Source organism: Carcharhinus amblyrhynchos, chromosome 24 (genome assembly GCF_965287045.1).
Source record: "Carcharhinus amblyrhynchos chromosome 24, sCarAmb.v2.hapA, whole genome shotgun sequence".
Classification (NCBI taxonomy): domain Eukaryota; kingdom Metazoa; phylum Chordata; class Chondrichthyes; order Carcharhiniformes; family Carcharhinidae; genus Carcharhinus; species Carcharhinus amblyrhynchos.
In genome coordinates, this window is record NC_137347.1 from 17,741,351 (window position 1) to 17,761,629 (window position 20,279).

Sequence of the window (20,279 nt, forward strand, 5' to 3'; positions counted from 1 at the left end):
AAAATCCAGATGTTTAAGTGCTTAACTTTTCCAAGAAAACATTAAGCTGTTCATTTCCTTTTTTGGCAATAACGCTTGGTCTTTTTGCAAAGTTAACCTAAGGCTGAAAGTATAGTTTGTGGCACACACACACGCCTGTTTGAAATTAATATTAAAAGATGTTTATTTCTTTCTATTCCCTGCAAGCACTGGGAAAATGTTCCCACATTATATAAGCAAATGTATTTCAATCACTAAGTCATTCAAGGTACACAGTTCATCTTATGGTAATAATAAAATATCACAGCAATACTTTAGTGGCCGAAATTCTCCCATCTCGCCCGCCGTGGGAATTGCAGTGGGCAAGACAGGAAATCTAGTGGACCATGCAAGGATCGGTTTAGCTCAGGTGGGAATTTACGGCCTTGGGGCGGGCGCAACTGAACAATCCTGCTCAGTATCTTTAGCCCTCATCAAAAAAATTGTGATTTTGGCATTAGGATGATTCTCACTGTTAATTGCCAAATCTTATTATTAGTATATGCCTACATAACATTGATGAGTGTATTCCAAAGAATGTTACTTAGATGAGAATTTTAAGATATTTTAAACTGAAAATTATCTTCTAATTGAAAACGTTATTAAAAGCTAATGCAGTAATTGACAAGTAGTAAATCATTAGTTGCTGATCTGTCAATATGGCCAAAATGATTTCCTTGGGGACCCCTTCCTTAACGTAAGTGCTGGGTCAGCACTGTTTGCCCATCCCTGATGTTATGCTAAACGAGCCTGTAACAATCCACACTTCAAGTAATGGTTACTTTCTCTTTATCGTAAAAGTGATGTTTGGCGTATATAAGACAAGATTTAAGCCATGGTGGTCAACTCCGTGTTAAGTATCATCTTGTGGCATGGCATTCTCTGCCAGATTTGCTACAGGACAGAGGGCTGAGAGGGTACAGAATTCAATGGCCCCTGTATTTGTAGATTTATAGAATTCCTACAGAGCAGAAGAAGGCCATTTAGCCCATCAAGCCTGCACTGACTCTGGCAGAACATCTTACCGAGGCCCTAACCCCACGATCCCCCTAACCTACCCAATTTGGGATACGAAGAGGCTATTTAGCAAGGCCAATCAAGCTAACCCACATAGCTTTGGAGTGTGGGAGGAAACAAGAGCACCCAGAGGAAACCCATACAGACATGGGGAGAACATGCAATATCCACACAGACAATCACCTGAGGCTGGAATTGAACCCGGGTCGCTGGCACTGTGAGGCAGCAGTTGTGCCACCATGCCACTCTCTCTGGGGGCCAACTGAGCTTTTTATTTCTGCTCAGCACTTCCAATACTCCTCAAAACAGTCAGCCTCCACAGGCCACGACTGCAGAAAGTGCTGTCCCAGTTGTCAGTGTCAATGTCTGTCATCTTTACATCTCACTTGCAGGTGCCTTGTAGCAAAGGTGTAGATGCCTTGGAAGTGGTGATCCAGTAGCTGGATTGGCACACAGAAGATCAGTTTGGGCAGTTCCCCTAAATGCCCCCTAAAGGGGCTGCCCATTTTACTTTGTGCCTCAGTTTATTTAATTTAGTTTAACTGTTTTGCCTAAAAGAATGGCACACTAAGCAGCAGAAAAGAAATAGAGAAAGACAAAGGGGAACTTTTGAAACTTCTGCAGGCTTTAGTGAACTCTATTGCTGCCCTACCTCCCCAGTTGTGGGCCCAAAAAAAGTCTTAACTAGAGAGTTCAAAGAGGCCAAGAAGGCTTTGAAGCAGAGGAAAGGCTCTTTCTTTGTATGTATGGGGAGCAGGAGGACTCCTCCAGGCTCTACAAGGAAAGCTTAGAGCAGACCCATCCTTCACCTCCCTTCGATCACCATCCATTTTAGGCCCCTCACTGACAACCTATCTCACCATTTCCTTGGAATCCCTGTGGGAGCTTCCGGCCCCCAAAATCCCATTCCTGCCCAGAATAACAGGGATGATTCCTCGTGTGTTTGGCGGGGGTCTTAGCTGAATGTGGAAGTGGGAACACTGAAGCTAAAACCTCTCCAGGCCTCACATAGCGAGTTGCCTTGTGACCTCGCTGCTCACCCCGATTATTTCCCTCGCCCCAGCTCAGAGCACACAGATCCCGCCCTCCAATAATAATCACCCCAAAACGTTGTTGTGATGGTCCCAAGCAAGGTCAAATTTGATGTCAGTTTTACTCTGTTTTCTAATTTTCTGCACTTTTTACTTCGGAACCTTATTGCTGCCTTTGGAATGAAATCAGATCACTGGGATCAGCTAATGTTGGAAACCACCATCAGGTTAGTCATGTTTTTGTGGTGAGAACAGATGTGGTAATGCTACAGCTGTAGCCACTTCCTTGAGTCTGAAAGAAATTTCAGATGAACACCTTGACAAAGGAGGAAGTATCCACCGGTGGGAAAGAACAGAAATAGCTGTAAGAATCTTTTGTTTCTTCCTCCGCAGGTGTTCCTCACCTCCTCCTGCTCCTTCACTTGCTCTGGTCTGTTTAAATGTTTTCCATCCGCGATATTGTGCAGTTCTGATGAAGTGTTTCTGTCAATTGTTACGTGGGGAATTTTAATTGCCCCAGGGGTGGTGATCTGAAAATTCACCTGATATTTCCAAGCTCCAACCCTTACCACAGTTCATGAAGCCTGCAGATGTTTCCAACATTTTCTGCTTTTTGTTTCAGACTCTCAGTGCCTTGGGTTTTTTTTTATTGTTGCTTTTTGTCAGATAATTAAAAATCCCTTGTTTCAGAGCCTGCAGCTGTTGGCCTTTGCTGTGTTATTTTTCAGTGTAGATATGTCACCGCAGTTCTGAATAAAAAAGCAATTTTCACTATTCATTAGTGTCACAGGTAGGCTTACATTAACACTGCAATAAGTTACTGTGAGAATCCCTGAGTTGCCACACTCCAGCGCCTGTTCGGGTACATTGAGGGAGAATTTAGCATGGCCAACGCACCTAACCAGCACATCTTTCAGACTGTGGGAGGAAACTGAAGCACTCGGAGGACATCCATGCAGATACAGGGAGAATGTGCAATCTCCACACTGACAGTGACCCAAGCTGAGAATCCCTGGTGCTGTGACGCAGCAGTATGAACCACTGTGCCACCTAGAAAGCATTAATTTAAACCTAAATCTTGCTTTCTGCTCTCTTGCTACATGTAAATAATATGTTTTGTATGGAAAGAGGTGTATCTGTCCCTTGGAGTGTGAATTTCAATTAAATAATGCAGCAGCAATGTTTCATGAGTTTAAAATAAAGAAGAATATTTATACTCAAAAACACACTCTGAACTCTGCACATTGCATACTCTGTCTCACGCATGCACACACACAAAAAGATTAGATATCGTTCACCTTTACAGATTATGATTCATTCAGCCTCTGATTTATATTTATGGTCTCCCATACAGGAGGCCTGTGATTTCTTGAATGGATTTCACATTTTAAAGTCAAAGTGAGTTTAATATAAAGCAAACGGCTCACTGCAAATTGTGATGATTCTTGTAATCAGCTGCTGAGGAGGTTGATTCTCTGGTAAGCTTTGAAACTGGAACAGTTGAAGTACGATGACTTGCAACTAATTGTTTCTCAGACCGGCTGATGACATGTGATTCTGATTAACCTTCTGGAATAACAAGGGTGCAGTCCCTGAAACCACTTTCAATCACATAACTTCTGAGTTAACACTTCTGAGGCCTATTCAGTCTGGTTTGGATGGGAAGGCCATCATGAAACAATGGGAAGTTGATAGTGGCCTTTGAGATTTGACCTTCCCTTTCGTCCAATTTGAAACATGCAGACAATACAGCTTCGAAGTTCCATAGTCTTCAGGAGTTGGCTCATCCTTAAACAAAGAGATGTGTGAATTCCACGGATGGCTGTGAGCTAACATCACATCTGCTCATATCTAATTAGTTATTCACTGGAGACCTCATACTGTTTGTCTTCTAAATGCCATAAGTCACATGATTTGCAACAGCCATCTTAACAACTTGTTTCTGTCGGTAAGCTTTAAGAGTATTGGCTGAAAGGCTAATAATAAGACATGCCCTTATAGGGCAATGGCAATACATTGTGCCTGTTTCATGAACTTCATTTCTAAACATTTGTTCCTGACAATCCATTCTATAAAATGCATGGATCTGAATTGCTGCTTCCCTCAATTCCAAAACAAATATTTCTTCAATTTAATGGGACCAGTTTGCAAAGTAATCAACCATTGGATTTTGTTTCTGGTTCTGAATCTGTTTTGAGCTCCAATCTTAAAATGTACAGACAGTTCTTAGTATCTGGTGGTGCTCCAAGTGGCTGCTATTCAGTAGACTATTATTGGTGATGGACATTAACTACAAATTTGGTTCTGCTCACATCATGGGGGGTGATTCTTCCATCCCACTGTGCTGCGTTATTAGTGCAGCCGACCAGGAAACTCTAGCGGTGGCCGATTTGTGCATTCCATGCTGGTTGTACAGACATCCATGCATCTCCCGGTGCTGGATGTCTGGCACTGTCAGCTCTGTGCCAGAAATTGGCATGAAGCTGCCTAGTCTATGCAGCTTCTTATTTTAATTTATGTTAAATATGATTAGTGGGCCCAGAACTGAAGTCCCCAGGGCCACTAGCCTCTCTCCCCCACCCCACAGGAATGGTTCACTCCAACGGGGTTTACAATAACCCCCCTCCCTTGTGGGGAGCTGGCGGCCCTGCCCCCCTGGAGTGAAAGCGGAGCAATCGAGGCCCCTCAGCCAGGAGGTGCCCCTTTGGCATTGGCATCTTTGGCGGTGCCAGCTTTGGCCCTGGCACTGCCCAAGGGGCAAAGTGCCAATGCCCAGGGCACCTTAGCACTGCCCACAAAGAATGAGGCATTGTTGAATGGAGGGGTGGGGTTGGGACCGCTAGTGCGGGGATATTGGTGATAGAGGCTGGAGGGGGGGGAGGGGGAAAGTAGATCGAGGTGAGGCCAGGAAGGGGGAGGGCCGAGGCTGGTGTGGAGATGTCCAGAAGACCAACAATTGGGAGGTGAGTTGGGGGGGGGTCACATGGCCGGCATTGCGGATCGTGGGGCTAGCCACTGATCAAGCTGACCAGTGATTTGGAGGCCAGCAGACAGGGGCCGCTGTGCATATGTCAATCTTGGTGCTGACAGATCAGCGCATGTGCAGTGGCCCGCCCAGCGCTAGGCTGGGAGCCTTTCCAGTGAGAATAGGCAATGCACAGAATGTGGGAGATTAATTTTTAAACTCCCACTGAAAAAGAAACAGTGGGATTCACTACAATTTTTACATGAATTCGACACTTAGAATTTTTCTGGGAGAATCTTTATGTCTGCACATATTCAGCTTTGAGGTGTGGGGATGCGGAATATGCCAACTAATTTTCCCCACTCCCTGGCCAGGCAAGCTGTGGATCATTCTCACAGCTGAACTATTTCTCTGACTGAAATCAAACAACCAAGCCCAAGGATTGAACCAGGATGTCCTAATATTTATGACTCAAGAACCTCACACTTACTAATCAAACCATTAGGAGCAGATTTGGGGAAGGAGCTGAAAATCTCAATTTTTCCTCTTCTGATTAGATCATTCAATCATTTCTAATGCACAAGTCCAGTTTAACCCCTACTGTGAAGAAATTGTTAATATTAGACACGCATTTTCTAAAATTCAACCTTCCAGGGTTGTTAAATTTTTACAAGGTCAAAGTGATTTGCAATAAAAGTGCAGGAAGCAGCCACACAATGCCTGATATATGTGTTAACATCAGACGCCACTGTGTAAGGTTCTAAATGAAATCATCAATGTCAATTTTTAACACCAAATGCATTTACGAAACTCAAATAACTGATATGTTTCAGCTCTTGATGCAGGAGCAATTCCAGGGTCAACCCTGTATTGTTAACTCTCCAGGTTCAGTGGGCTGAAAGGCCTCTTCATGCTCCGAATTTTCTGTGTTTCTTCCAGATGGACATTCTGGAGTGAAGTCAGGCAATTACTGTCAGCATCTTAATGGAGACAACAGCTTTTGTCTATACAGCACCTTTAACATAACACATCCCAAGACACTTCATCAAACAAGATTCCACACTGTGCCACATAAGGAGATACCAGGATAGATGTCTAAAATCTTGATCAGAAGATAGGATTTAATTGTGTCTTAAAGCAGCGCACCCACAAGAGATGGGTGAGATCCTAAATGAATATTTCTCATCAGTATTTATTGTTGAAAAAAGCATGGATGTTAGGGAGCTTGGGGAAATAAATAGTGATGTCTTGAGGAGTGTACACACTACAGAGAAGGAGGTACTGGAAGTCTTAAAGCGCAAAGGTAGATAAATCCCCAGGACCTGAATAAGTGCATCCCAGGACATTGTGGGAGACTAGGGAGGAAATTGCGGGTCCCCTAGCTGAGATATTTGAATCATCGATAGTCACAGGTAAGGTGCCTGAAGATTGGAAAGTGGCAAATGTTGTGCCTTTGTTGAAAAAGGGCTACAGGGAAAAGCCTGGGAACTACAGGCCAGTGAGCCCCACATCTGTGGTGGGTAAGTTGTTGGAAGGTATTTTGAGAGACAGGATCGACAGGCATTTACAGAAGCAAAGGCTTATTAGGGACAGCCAGCATGGCTGTGTGAGTGGAAAATCATGTCTCACAAATCTGCACCGGAATCTGAGCAGATTGCGCCTTTAACGACACCCGTTTTGGGCACAGATCCGGTCCATGCTCTAATTGGGCAGCCCGACATTTTCGATTTAATGAACCGTGTGCCCAACTCTACCGCCAAATCCCACTTTACCGTCTTGGGATCCGTTCCAGATCCGTGCTGTTATCAACCTGCAGGATAAAAATCCGAAGCGGATTCTTATTCTGCAGGGGAACCCCCAAAGCCCATCCTCCTTGAACACCCTTTGCAGTTCCCCTGCTAACCCCCCGCGGCAGACCCGCCCCCCCCCCCCCCCCCCCCCAGTGTTTACCCCAGTCCAACGCCAGCATCTCCACATCAGCGAGTGCAGGTCAGAAGGATGGTGGAAGGAGAGCAGCAATCGAGGTAGCTTGGGGGTGTGCTCTGCCGAGACGGGTGACTGCCTCCCGGGGGGGTCTGATCGTTGGAGGGGGGTGGGGGGGCTGCCTCCCAGAGGGGTCTGAAGGGGGGGGGGGCCTCCTTGGGGGGTCTGATCGGGGGCATCTGCTGGGGCAGGGGTGGGGGGGCCGATCATGGCTCATCCCCCCCCCGCCACCCAGGCTCACTCTGCTGGTTCTGTTTCTCGTGCCCGGGCGCGCAGTTTCAGATTTTTTTTGAACTACGCACGCGCAATTCAGAGCTCCAATTGTTCCAGCAGCGCTATGCCCCACCCACAGCACGGACCGGAACAGAGCTGGCAAAAAGCATATGGGCGCGCTGGAACAAGGATTCTGGGCTCGGATCCGTTTTACGTCCAGATCCGGCCCTTAGCCTCTGATTGGTAAAATCGGACCCTAAGATTGGTGGCATAGTGGACAGTGAAGAAAGTTATATCCAATTGCAACGGTATCTTGATCAATTGGGCCAGTGGGCTGACGGAGTTTAATTTAGACAAACGTGGGGTGATGCATCTTGGTAGATTGAACCAGGGGAGGACTTATTCACTTAACAGTAGGGCATTGGGGAGAGTTACAGAACAAAGAGATCTAGGAGTACATGTTCATAGCTCCTTGAAAATGGAGTCAAATGTGAACAGAGTGGTGAAGAAGGCATTTGGCATGCTTGTTTCATTGGTCAGAACATTGAATACAGGAGTTGGAATGTCTTGTTGAAGTTGTACAAAACATTGGTAAGGCCACACTTGGAATACTGTGTGCAATTCTGGTCATCCTATTATAGAAAGGATATTATTAAACTAGAAAGAGTGCAGAAAGGATTTACTAGGATGCTACTAGGATTGCGTTATAAGGAGAGGCTGGATAGAGTGAGACTTTTTTCTCTGGAGTGTAGAAGGCTGAGGGGTGATCTTATAGAGGTCTATAAAATAATGAGGGGCACAGGTCAGCCAGATAGCCAATATCTTTTCCCAAAGGTAGGGGAGTCTAAAGCTAGAGGGCATAGGTTTAAGGTGAGAGGGGGGAGATTCAAAAGCGTCCAGAGGGGCAACTTTTTCACGCAGAGGTGGTGCGTGTCTGGAGCAAGCTGCCAGGAGTATTAGTAGAGGCAGGTACAACTTTGTCTTTTAAAAAGCATTTAGATAGTTACATGGGTAAAATAGGTATAGGGGGATATGACCCAAATGCGGGCATTTGGGATTAGCTGAGGGATTTCTAAAAAAAAGGGCAGCATGGGCAAGTTGGGCTGAAGGGCCTATTTCCATGCTGTAAACCCCTTTGACTCTAGGAGAGATAAAGGGGCAAGAATGTTTTAGGGATGAAGCTCCAGAGCTTTGTAGCTTGATAGCTGAAGGCACCAAGGATACCAGGATAGATAAATTTTTGAATAGTAAAGGATTTAAGTGTTATGGTGAGCAGGCAGGTAAGTGGAGCTGAGTCCACAAAAAGATCAGCCATGATCTTATTGAATGGCAGAGCTGGCTCGAGGGGCCAGATGGCTTATTTCTGCTCCTAGTTTTAATGTTCTTTAATGCACAAACAGCCAGATTAGGGAGTGTGCAGAAGGACAGCACGGGGGTAAGCACTGCTGCCTCACAATGCCAGGGACCCAATCCAATACTCAGCCTCAGGTGACTGTCTGTGTGGAGTTTGCACATTCTCCCTGTATCTGCATGAGTTTCCTCTGGGTTGCCGGTTTCCTCCTGCAGTCTGAAGATAAAGTGAAGTTTGTTTATGAGTCACATTAGTAAGAATGCTTACATTAACACTGTGACACTGTAACTGTAAGTTATATTAACACTGTATTTTCAGTTACAGTGAAAATTCCCTAGTCGCCACATTCTGGCGCCTGTTTGGGTATACTGAGGGACAATTTAGCATGGCCAATTCACCCAACCTGCACACCTTTGGATTTTGGGAGGAAACCAGAGTACCCAGAGGAAACCCACATAGACACAGGGAGAATGTACAAATCCCACACAGTGACCAAGCCAGGAATCAAATCCGGATCCCTGGCACTGGGAGGTAGCAGTGATTACCGCTATGTCACCGTGTGTGGGTTAGATTGATTGGCTCGGCTAAATTGCCCCTTAGTGTCAGAGGGATCAGCAGGGTAAATACGTGGGGTTACAGGGATAGGTGGGATTGGAGGCTCAATGTGTTGAATGGCTTCCTTCTGCACTGTAGGGATTCAATGGTCTTGGACAGTTATAGGGGAGGGGTGGGACATGCTGTCCTCACTCTGCACATCTTCATACGCATTTTCTTCCCAGCCAGGAGACATGGAGATCAACTAAGTCAATGCCAGTAATGTACTCAGCGCAGGTTACATCAGCGCATATACCTCCCGGGACACTGGGATTGGTGCCAACACAAAAATATTAAGTGTAATGTGTAAAAGAGAAAAATGACATTGAAGACAATGAAGGTATAGTTTTTTTTATTGTGTAAGCATTTTAGAGACACATAAATGAAAATGTAAGTAAGTCAGACAGGACAACTACACTAAGCAGACATTGCATGCTGCTGATCACAGCTCTCTTGTTAACCAGTACACAGTATACTCTGACTTACCAGCATCAAAGCTTTTAAAATAGTGTTATATATGAACTTTGCTTCAGTGATTAATAAAAAAAACATGCATAACATTCTGTTATATGTAAACTCTCTCGTGACATGTGGGACTGGCCCACCACTCCCAATGGTATTAGGTTACAAATCACTTACTAAAAACAAGAAAACACTTTTAAAAGAGAAAACAAACAAAAAAAATGCACACACACCAACAATATTTGGCAATTTTACACATATTTAGTGGTAACATCAAGGAACTTTGATGGGTAGACAAGCTGGAATGTATGAACCATCGCATAGCAACGATCTCTAAGGCTGCATTTTTGGCAGTTATTCCACAGGCAAGATTTTAGACACCCTTCAACTAGCGTAGTTTTGGAGCTTGCCCTCTTCTCTCCCAATCTCTGTCCACAGCCATCGTTCTTTTTAGAATTCTCAGCCCCATTTAACAATTCTAATTGGAGTGGACAGTGTTGGTGGAGCTAATTCTTACTAAAAGCTTAGAAAGATCTTGAATCTGCTGGAGTGCTGCACAAATTCAGGTGGGAAGGAAGCCATTTAGGATCTACCACCCATAGGGAAATAACTGAAACAATGTCCAGGATTTTCCCGCCCCACACCTACCATGGGAATCATAGCGGATGGGCAGGGGAGGGGGTGGGGGTGGGGGAGGGGTGGTTGGGGGGAGGGTGGTGGACCATGCAAAGATCCGGTGACCTCAAGTGGGTTTTGACCAGTTTTGGGGCGAGCATGGCTGGAAAATTATGCCCTATGTTTTCAAATTGAAGGCGCTAACCTTGCATCTGTGGTGTGGACGAACATGATAACTGTATACTAATCAGGTTCCCTGTGTTAAGATACCAATCTCACCACCCCCCCCCTTCCAGTGCAGCAATGCAATCAGCTGATCTAAAGTACCATGCACATCAATAATGCTCAACTAATTACATCAAAGCCAACCGTAAGCCTGTCCTTGCCTTGTACTCCCAATAGCACTCACAACATAGTCATTCTGAAAGGGAAACGAAAACAGAAAATGCTAGAAAATCCCAACAGGTCTGGCAGCATCTGCGGGGAGAGAATAGATCAAATATTTTGAGTCCAGGTGACCCTTAGTTAGAGTACTCCTTAGGAAAGGGATCACAGGTCAGTTATTTCCTCCCTAGCCTAGGAGCGCTGAGGGTAACTCAGATTAGCCACCAGAATAGTCTTGGATCTGTATAGCTGAGACAGCAACGTGACCTCTGCAGCATTTAAGCAGCCGCTCCTATTTTCCATGCAAAGAAAGGGGTTGGGCTGTCAATTATTTCATGCTATTTGCAACAGTCCACAGCCAGATCGCTATCTCACCACTCCTTCCACCAATGCAAACAGAATGCTCACAATGAAGACCAATTCTATAAACACAAACAGTGCCATTCTGACGCATCAAATTTTCGCTCAGCCACCTACGCTAACTCCCTCATCTCTCCCAGACACAGCACACCACTTCGGAAGAGCAAGCTCCATCCAGTAGACCTTCACTTCAAGATTAATCCTCATTGGATTCACAAACTAGAATTCAAAGCTGAGCCCATAATATTTGAGGCTCTTGTGACATGCTGCCAATCCTATTGCTATCACAAGGTGTTTAGCCATTGTGCCGAACGTCAAGTTGGGAATTATTAGACTTCGGAAGTGATTGCAATATTGTTTTAACAACAAAATTGTGATGTTAAATATTATGATGGCTATGTGATTTATTCTAACTGTAGTTGTACATGTGAACACCAGACCATAAAACTCTGAATCAGAGGCTGGGTTTGCATTTGAACATCTATCATCTCCTAATCCATTTGTTGTAAACAGGGCTTCATATTTACAGTAAGCTTTTACATAGAACATTACACCGCAGTATAGGCCCTTCGGCCCTCGATGTTGCACCAACCCAACCTGTGAAACCAATCTAAAGCCCATTTTACCTACACTATTCCTATATCCTCCATATGTTTATCCAATAACCATTTAAATGCCCTGAATGTTGGTGAGTCCACTACTATTGCAAGCAGGGCATTCCACGCCCTTACTATTCTGAATAAAGAACCTACATCTGACATCTGTCCAATATCTATCACCCCACATATAAAGCCAAGTCCCTTTGTGCTAGCCATCACCATCCAAGGAAAAAGGCTCTCACTGTCCACCCTATCTAATCCTCTGATCATCTTGTATGCCTCTATTGAGTCTTAACCTTCTTCTAACAATAACAGCCTCAAGTCCCTCAGCCTTTCCTCATAAGACCTTTCCGCCATACCAGGCAACATTTTAGACTGAAGCCAGTAACACAGCAGGAATGTTTGTATTTGCAAGCCTTTAATCCACCCACTTTTCAACAATTGAAACGTAACATAATCGTTGACTTTACAGAATGGACTTTCACCAAAATTTAATAGCTTATCTTGCATAAGAAGTGGAGTACTAATCCTCAGTGCGCTCGGTAAATAGGGTGTTCAAAACGGGCAGCGGAACAAATACCGTGGCTAAAGTAAATGGAAATAAACGCTAGCTTTTGTTTGCAAATGGAACTACTGACAAAGCACAGCTGAACCATAATTTGTATTACATGAGTCTGCTCATATTCCCCTTCTGTTTGTAGCAACTTCCAAACACATCCCATTTACGTCAGTCAAATTTAAATTCTCAATGTGACTCATTAATGGGAATACCTTTTGATTTCCTCGAAGTAAGTGTCACCCCCATGTTGCACCCCCCTCCCCCTTCCCCTCCCCCTCCAGTCTACAGTCAAGATATTTGTGGGAAAATGTGCTGTTTCTATTTCAACATCGTGTGAGAAATGCAAGATTCCAAAGTTGGGTTCTTGTCTTAAATTTAAGTCCTTTCCAAACAAACTTAATTTTCCATTTAAGGTTTAGAACACCCTCTGTCTCCTTAACTTGTTACTTGGTCTATTTGCCTAATTAACGTGATGCCAAGTGCGACCATGCATTCCCGACCTGTTTGTAGCCGTTGAGCCATTTCATGTCCCTCAGTCAAACAGGCAGTGAACTCTGTCTGAGATCAGATGCACTTGGTGTAAATACTGACAGGTGTGACAGGCTCAGCTTTCCCATTTCAGTTTTAACAAGTAGCTCAAATTAATAGGTTCATTGTTAGCACAAGTGCAGCACAATGGACAGTGGTGTTCCACCTCAGGAACCAGTTCAATACCACAACCAGAATTAGGGATCAGATCAAGCGGGCAAAGCTCAAGTGATTCGTTTTTGATCCTTAGAACAAGGAAACTGTACAATTACGTGGGGAAACTTGTCTTATACAGGCCAAAGATTGTCCTTACCCACGACACAGCAACTTGTTAGTGTGTTTTGCTACTATTCTGAGCCATCCTAATGGAGTCCCCAGACAGAACAACAGAAAATGGTGTCTTATTAGTGAATGAGTAATGTGAATTCTGGTTGATCTATGGTTAATTAACTGTCTGTCTGATTCTGATAAACCTACTCAATGAATCATCAGGTCAGATACCTGACTGGTGAGATGCAGTGGCCCTGATGTCAAGGGGTACAATAGACAATGGAGTGGACTGTTTTGGTTGGTGAATGATAGAAACACACGCTCCAATGTACCATTGCAGGGGAATTAAGGTTGTCCTTCTCAGAACATAAGTCTCAACAAAAAAGATCCTTTTAATCATTTGCTTTCATTCTTTCAGAATACCAACCCTACGACTTTTCTCTTATTTTTTTAAACACATCTATGCTGCTCCTGACAAGCTCCTGACAATTCATCCCAAATGATGAGAGGATTTAAACAGTGGGAAAGGATTCACAGGCAAAATACTGCAGACATCGTGGCATGAGGGGCTCGACAAAGGGTGTCAAGAAAACGGCCAGGATTTCCTCCGCTGAATAGTTTTGTGGGAATCCGCACCATTTGCAGGATCATGCCCACCATCTTCCCAGAGGCCACCCCTTGGAAAACTTCCTCCAGGAGTGCCAGTTAATTTGGGCCAGAGGATAGAAATTAAATTTGGAAGCTCGTCAGAGAGGCTGAAGAGAAGGGTGCTCCATAGCCCCATTCAGAATGGTGTGTGGTGAGATGAACAGTGACTAAAGAAGGAATGCACGGCTAATGTTGGAATTGGCAGACTACTCCCAATATAAATCTATCAGGTTGATCTGTCTGGAGGGGAAACTCTTCCGCATGAAAGCATTTGTCTGCGGATATGGCATATAGAACATACGTGCTCATTTAAAGACCACGCCACATCATCATTCCACAGTGCTTTGACCTTCCGCATTGTTCTAGCCTCCTGTGAACCTCTGGCAAACAGTCACTGACCATGGAAAATGTCAGTCAATTGCTGTTATAATGGCCTTAATTGGTTTCCCACTGCAGCAAGATGGGGTTGCTGCTGGGGATGCAACTCACCCTTGGGAAAAGCAGCCAGAGTCAAGTTATCGGAGGGTCTGACACAACAAACTGTTTCAGGATTTATCCACTACCCCTCCATCCCTACACATCTCAAAAGGCTGGGAAAATTGCTCTAAAGAACTCTGAAGCACTTCCTTTCCTCTCCTTCATCTTCCTCTTGTGAAGATGATAAGAGTTTTGGTGGACGTCGGGTAAGTCACCAAGTCATCATCCTTCAAGGGGGAATATCAGGGGAGGGTGGGGATGGAGGATGAGGGTCAAGCCAAATTCTATCTATCATCTGTTCATATCCACAAGCATATGTTCCAAAAGGAAACGCTGGATAATGATCAATTGCAAGGCCCCTGGCTCATTTTCTACTCTGAAGCCCACTAATTATAGTATCCTAACATGATTGAGATCAGCAAATCTGGCACGATCCAGGGATCAAACCTGGGGTCCTTCAGGTCTGAATGGATCAGAACTATCCAAACTTGGGAAGGGCAGTAAAGAGAGTGGGATTGGATCAGCTGTGTATTTTACACCAGCCTGATCTAACTTTTGACTGAAAACAACAGAAAGCAATAGGCAAATGTATAATGCATCAGAACTATAATGACCAACCAATCTTGAGCAATTTATACCTTTGCCCCAGCTGAATTTTAGTCCCCATGCATTTAGTTATTGGACCATTAGGAAAGCTATGCTGGAAATAGTTATGATGTGGAGTTGCTGGCATTGGACTGGGATAGGCAAAGCAAATAGTCTCACAACACCAGGTTAAAGTCCAACAGGTTTATTTGATAGCGTGAGCTTTTGAAGTGCTGCCCCTTCATCAGGTGAGTGCACGATTTATTTCACAAACAGGACATGTATAGACACAAACTCAATTATAAGATAATGATAATTAATGATGATAATGGTAATTACAAGATAATGATCTTGTAATTGAGTTTGTGTCTATACATGCCCCGTTTGTGAAACAAATCCTGCACTCACCTAATAAAGGAATGGTGCCCCAAAAGCTCACGCTACCAAATAAACCTGTTGGACTTTAACCTGGTGTTGTGAGACTACTTACTGCAAATAGTTATTTCAGCTATGTTATCTGAATGTGCGAGTTAATTCTATGGAATAAATAACAGACGTCCCACTTGATGAGAAGAGGCAATTTGCCATTGTGCACCTTCCCGAGAGAGTTTCTGAGCATTACGGATAAGATTGAGTGACAATAGGGAGGGGGAGGGAACCTGTTAAATCTTTATTGTACCAAGTCTATCCATGTACAAAATGTCACTTGGGGAGTGTGAAAGGAAAGGTTTTCTCCGAGACACAAACTGTGCTTTCAATGGCCTAATGCCACACTGGTGCAAGTTGTGTGTAGAAAAATATATGAAGAGTGGAATTGGTGTCAGCAATCAATTCATAAGTCACTGTTACATTCACGACAAAGAATGTCATCCTTCTCAGGGAAAAATCCCTTTCCGACCAGCGAGGCCGAACATCGCGAGCAGGTGAAGCAGCTCTGGTGCCACTGGCGATCTTCGAAGGAAATGTATTTGCCTCCTCCAAAACCTTTGGAGAGAAAAAAAGAGAGGGTTTTTAGAAACAGTTCGCCAATAGTTTTGTGTGCTCTGTAAGTTCCAACCGAAGTGTTTAAAGTGGAAATGCAGTAACAAAATGACACAATTGCACTGCATGGTGGCACAGTGGTTAGCACTGTTGCCTCCCAGCGCCAGGGACCCAAGTTCAATTATAGCCTTGGATCACTCTCTGTGTGGAGTTTGCACATTCTCCCCATGTCTCTGTGGGTTTCCTCAGGGTGCTCCGGTTTCCTCCCACAGCAGATGGGGAAATTTGACTTGATTTAGGGCAGCACAGTGGCACATTAGTTAGCACTGCTGCCTCACAACACCAGGGACGTCGGTTCAATACTGGCTTTGGGTGTCAGTGTAGAGTTTGCATGTTCTCCCCATATCTGCATGGGTTTCCTCTGGATGCTCATGTTTCCTTCCACTGTCCAAAGGTGTGCCGGTTAGAAGGATTGGCCGTGCTAAGCTGCCCCTCAGTATCCAAAAATGTGTAGGTTAGGTGGATTAGCCATGGAGAATGTGTGGGTTTACAGGGATAGGGCAGCAGTTGGTGAGACTGGATAAGATGCTCTTTCAGAGAGTCAATGTTGCCTCAGTGGGTTGAATGGCCTCCTTCTGCTATGAACTATTCTATGTCAAACTGGCTATGATAAACTCATTCCGCAGAAAAATTACACTACAGGATACGTAGTGGTTAGATTACATAATCAAACTGTACCCCCTCCCCATCCCCTGACTTCTCTCTTAAAGGTACAGGTTCAAAATGTCGAGGTGCTGATATCTCCTGGGTTACCTTGTTCAAGTAAGTATTCCTCAGGCAAGGCTTGTTAGCAAGACTAAAGCAAAAGTCTACCAGGACAGCATTAGAACAAGGTGAAGGAGGGTAATTAGATTCGAGGCCAAAGCTTAAATGCGTCCCTTTCCAACAGAGATTGGTGAATATTAGTCAGCAGGAATTGTGGTTGGTTACCCTTTACTCTTGCCAGAGACTGCTTTCTGCTGCCTTGGCTGAGTTTAGGCAACTCATCACAATCTGCCGGATGGTCTTATAGCCACACTCACTGTTATATTTCATTAATTTGGGGCTCCTTTTTATTTTCACCCTCTTTCTGTCAGAAAATGTCAAGCTTCAGCTGAAGGAAAGAATAAGATCAATCATCTTGCAAAATTTGAAGATCAATTATGGGATGTTCAAGCATTAAGGGGAGGCAATAGTGTAGTGGCATTGTCACTGGACTAGCTAATCCAGCGACCCAGGGTAATATCCAGGGGACCCAAGTTCATAATCCCACCAAGGCAAATGTTGAAATCTGAATTCAGTAAAAATTTGGAAATAAAAGTCCAATGATGATCATGAAACGATTGTCAGAAGCATGCATCTGATTTTCTTTAGGGAAGGAAATCTGCCAACCTGGCCCACTCTACATCTGACTCCAGACCCACAGTAGTGTGGTTGACTTTTAAGAATGCCCATTGAAAAGACAGTCAGTTCAAAGGCCATTACAAATGGGCAACAAATGCAGGTCCAGCCAGCGATGCCCACGTCCCCTGAGCGAATAAAATGATTCTTTGTGCAAATTTTGGTTTTGGTGCAGTGCTTTTTCCCACTTTTGTTTTAATGTTTCAACTCTGAAAAGCTTTGTCCACTTTGCCATATTCTCAGCAGTGACTACGTACAACTACACCAAAGGGTGAGTATTTAAAAATCACTTAAGGCGAGGGTTCTGCTCAGTTAGAAGTACTATAGGGCACATTAAAAAGTAGACTGCCTGCTCAAACTATGATGCATGCGTCTCACGGAACTGCAAGCCACAGTGCACACACTGGCACTGTTCTCATTAATCAAAAAGTCATAAATTAGGACATAGATTATTTTATAAGGCTCTGTACTTGCAGATCCAAAGGCCCTGTGAACTTGCCCATCAGCATTCCAGCTCTCTCACTGCTATTACTGTCGTTAAGAGCCCTCCAGAATTGTTAATTTAAGAGATACTGCAGTGTGCACCTACAACATTATCGCAAAATATTTGATCCCTCAGAGGTTTCTCTTCAAAGCTTTAGCTCCAGTGTTTTGGCACTGCACTAAGAAAAACATTGGGGTATTTATCTTCCTGACTTCTGCCACATGAAATCCTTTCAAGTCTGACAAAAGTGTTTCTGATATTCCTGTGAATATGTTGGAATACGCCCGGAGGTGTAGTTTATGAAGGTTGGTGAACTTTTTGACTCAGCTGGGAGTCTTTCTTCACTAACAAAAAAAATCAAGATATCAGAACCGATAGCTTTTAAAGCAAAGGATTAGTGGGAATCATTAAAAAGTTGCAACTCGCAAAGGGCCAGGGTCTATGTAAGTCACAGACTGAAACATTAAAGCAATAAAATGTGATTGTTTTGGCTCTTGGCTCGAGAGGAGGTTTTTTTTTAAAAAAGCTCCCAACTGCTTGTGCTTTCTCTTTCAGCCATGAACCCCAGGCCTCAGGCTTCTCTCTAGCTGACAAAAGAATATTCATCAGCCAGGTGGGAATGGCCCAGCTGGTTTCTGCTCCAGAGATGGGCTGGAATGGGATTAACTCAGCGTACAAGCTTAGCTCAGAGCCACAAATAAGTGTAGCTATCAGCACAACCGATTTCAAATATTATCCGTGGCAGTGCTTCAAACCTCAGCCTGCCCGCTGTAAGGTTTTGGATTGGGTGATGCAGTGGATTCCAAGGAAAGAACATCTGTTCTGCCCAATGGCTTCCTAGGGAACCTTAAGAAGATGACTAGCTGGTCAATCACTATCATGCATTGGAAGGGGAGGCGATGGCCTTGCGGTATTATCACTAGACTATTCATCCATAAAACTCAGCTAATGTTCTGGGGATCCAGGTTTGAATCCCGCCAGGGCAGAATTTGAATTCAAAGAAAAACCTGGAATTAAGAATCTACTGATGACCATTGTTGATTGTTGGAAAAACCCATCTGGTTCACTAATAGGGAAGGAAATCTGCCGACCTTACCTGGTCTGGCTAACATGTAACTCCAGAGCCACAGCAATGTGGTTGACACTCGACTGCCCTCTGAAATGGCTTAGCAAGCCACTTTCTTTTTCTTTCAAACCATAGAAACCCTACAGTGCAGAAGGAGGCCATTCGGCCCATCGAGCCTGCACCACCAACAACAATCCTATCCCCACAAATCCACACATTTACCCCGCTGATTCCGCTAACTTACTCAACCTGGGATACTAAGAGGCAATTTAGCATTGTCAATCAACCTAATGAGCACATACTTTGGACTGTGGGAGGAAACCGGAGCACTCAGAGGAAACTTGTGCAGACTTGAGAAGAATGTCCACACAGACAGTGACCCAAGCCGAGATTCGAACCCAGGTCCCTGGAGTTGTGAGGCAACAGTGCTAACCATTGTGCCACCGTGCAGCCCAAGGGCAACTAGAGGTGGGTAATAAATGCTGGCTAGTCAGTGATGTGCAAGTCCTACAAATGAATAATGAAAAAATGGAAATGTCACATTGGTACAGCAGATGGAGATTTGCGTCATGATTAAGGTACAACGTTGCAGAACAGGGAAATTGTACTCTTTATATATCTCATTTGGATAAACACAAAAATCACCAATTTAAGAAACTGGTCTCCCGATTGCAGGTTTAGCATTTCACAGCTGAAAACCATTGGACTGCTGTCAGAATCTGACATTTTGCTTATTTTCCACGGACGTCATTTATGTCAGTATGGTGAAGTGAAATATTTTGCGTACAAGCTGTCGTAGAGATGAGTTACTGGCCAAATCCATAATACCTGGACCCTCCACAGAAATGAAACACACGGTTAGAATGCAAAACACGCCGAGTGGGAGGTGCCCCCACAATCAGCTGACATCCAGGGCCTGACGTGCAAAACAATTCCAATTAATCTCAAAATTGAGTAGAAGCAGAGTGAAGGGATGATGCAATGTCTGGCTGAAGGATGGGTTTCATTGGAGACTGTCTGTATCACTGAAAGCAGCACAGTGCTCAGTTTAAAGCAGACAAGGATATTTTGTAATCAGACCAGAATACGTTCGCAGCTTGTGCAACCTCTTAATTTTGGCAGCTGACGATATAATGAGATTTACATAGAAATGACAGCATTGAAAGAGCCCAACCACTCCATATTGTGTTAATCCTCCCTAACCTCATGTATCTGCACTGTTCTCACTTTATTCTCCTTTTCCTTCAGCCACCTTCCTCACCTATTCTTCCATATTGGCCACAACCATTAACTCTGACCGTACTTTGCATTAAGTTGATCTTTCTCTTCAACCTAGCTATGACTACAGTCTGCGCTCTCTTGTTTCCTTCTCTATGAATTGTATGCTTTATCTGTATAGCGCGCAAGAAACAATACCTTTACACTGTATGCTAGTACATGTGACAATAATAAATCAAATCAAAGTGTATTGTACAGCCTGACAATGCTGTGGAAAAAGGCTTCTCCAGATCCCCAACTGCTACATTTCAATCTGTGCCCCTGCATTCTCAGAGTCTTAAATTATTGGAAACCATGATCGAGACTGGAAATTCCAAGGCCAACGGACATTTCCATTGTCCGTTGTCTGATCCCGTGGCGGGCAAGGGGAT

General features: G+C 44.2%; 1 protein-coding gene across 3 annotated transcripts in view; it reads right to left on the minus strand.

The window, feature by feature from the left end:
- Positions 1-14,907: 14,907 nt before the first annotated feature.
- fhl3a (four and a half LIM domains 3a) overlaps positions 14,908-20,279 on the minus strand; it is a 110,689-nt gene continuing 105,317 nt past the window's right edge. The window contains exon 6 of one of the 3 annotated variants that reach the window (XM_080211715.1): positions 14,908-15,643. In XM_080211715.1, the coding sequence (XP_080067841.1) occupies positions 15,492-15,643 (152 nt within the window). In that variant the 3' untranslated portion in view covers positions 14,908-15,491. The remainder of the gene's footprint in view (positions 15,644-20,279) is intronic. The other 2 variants (XM_080211714.1, XM_080211713.1) reach the window with 2 other exon arrangements.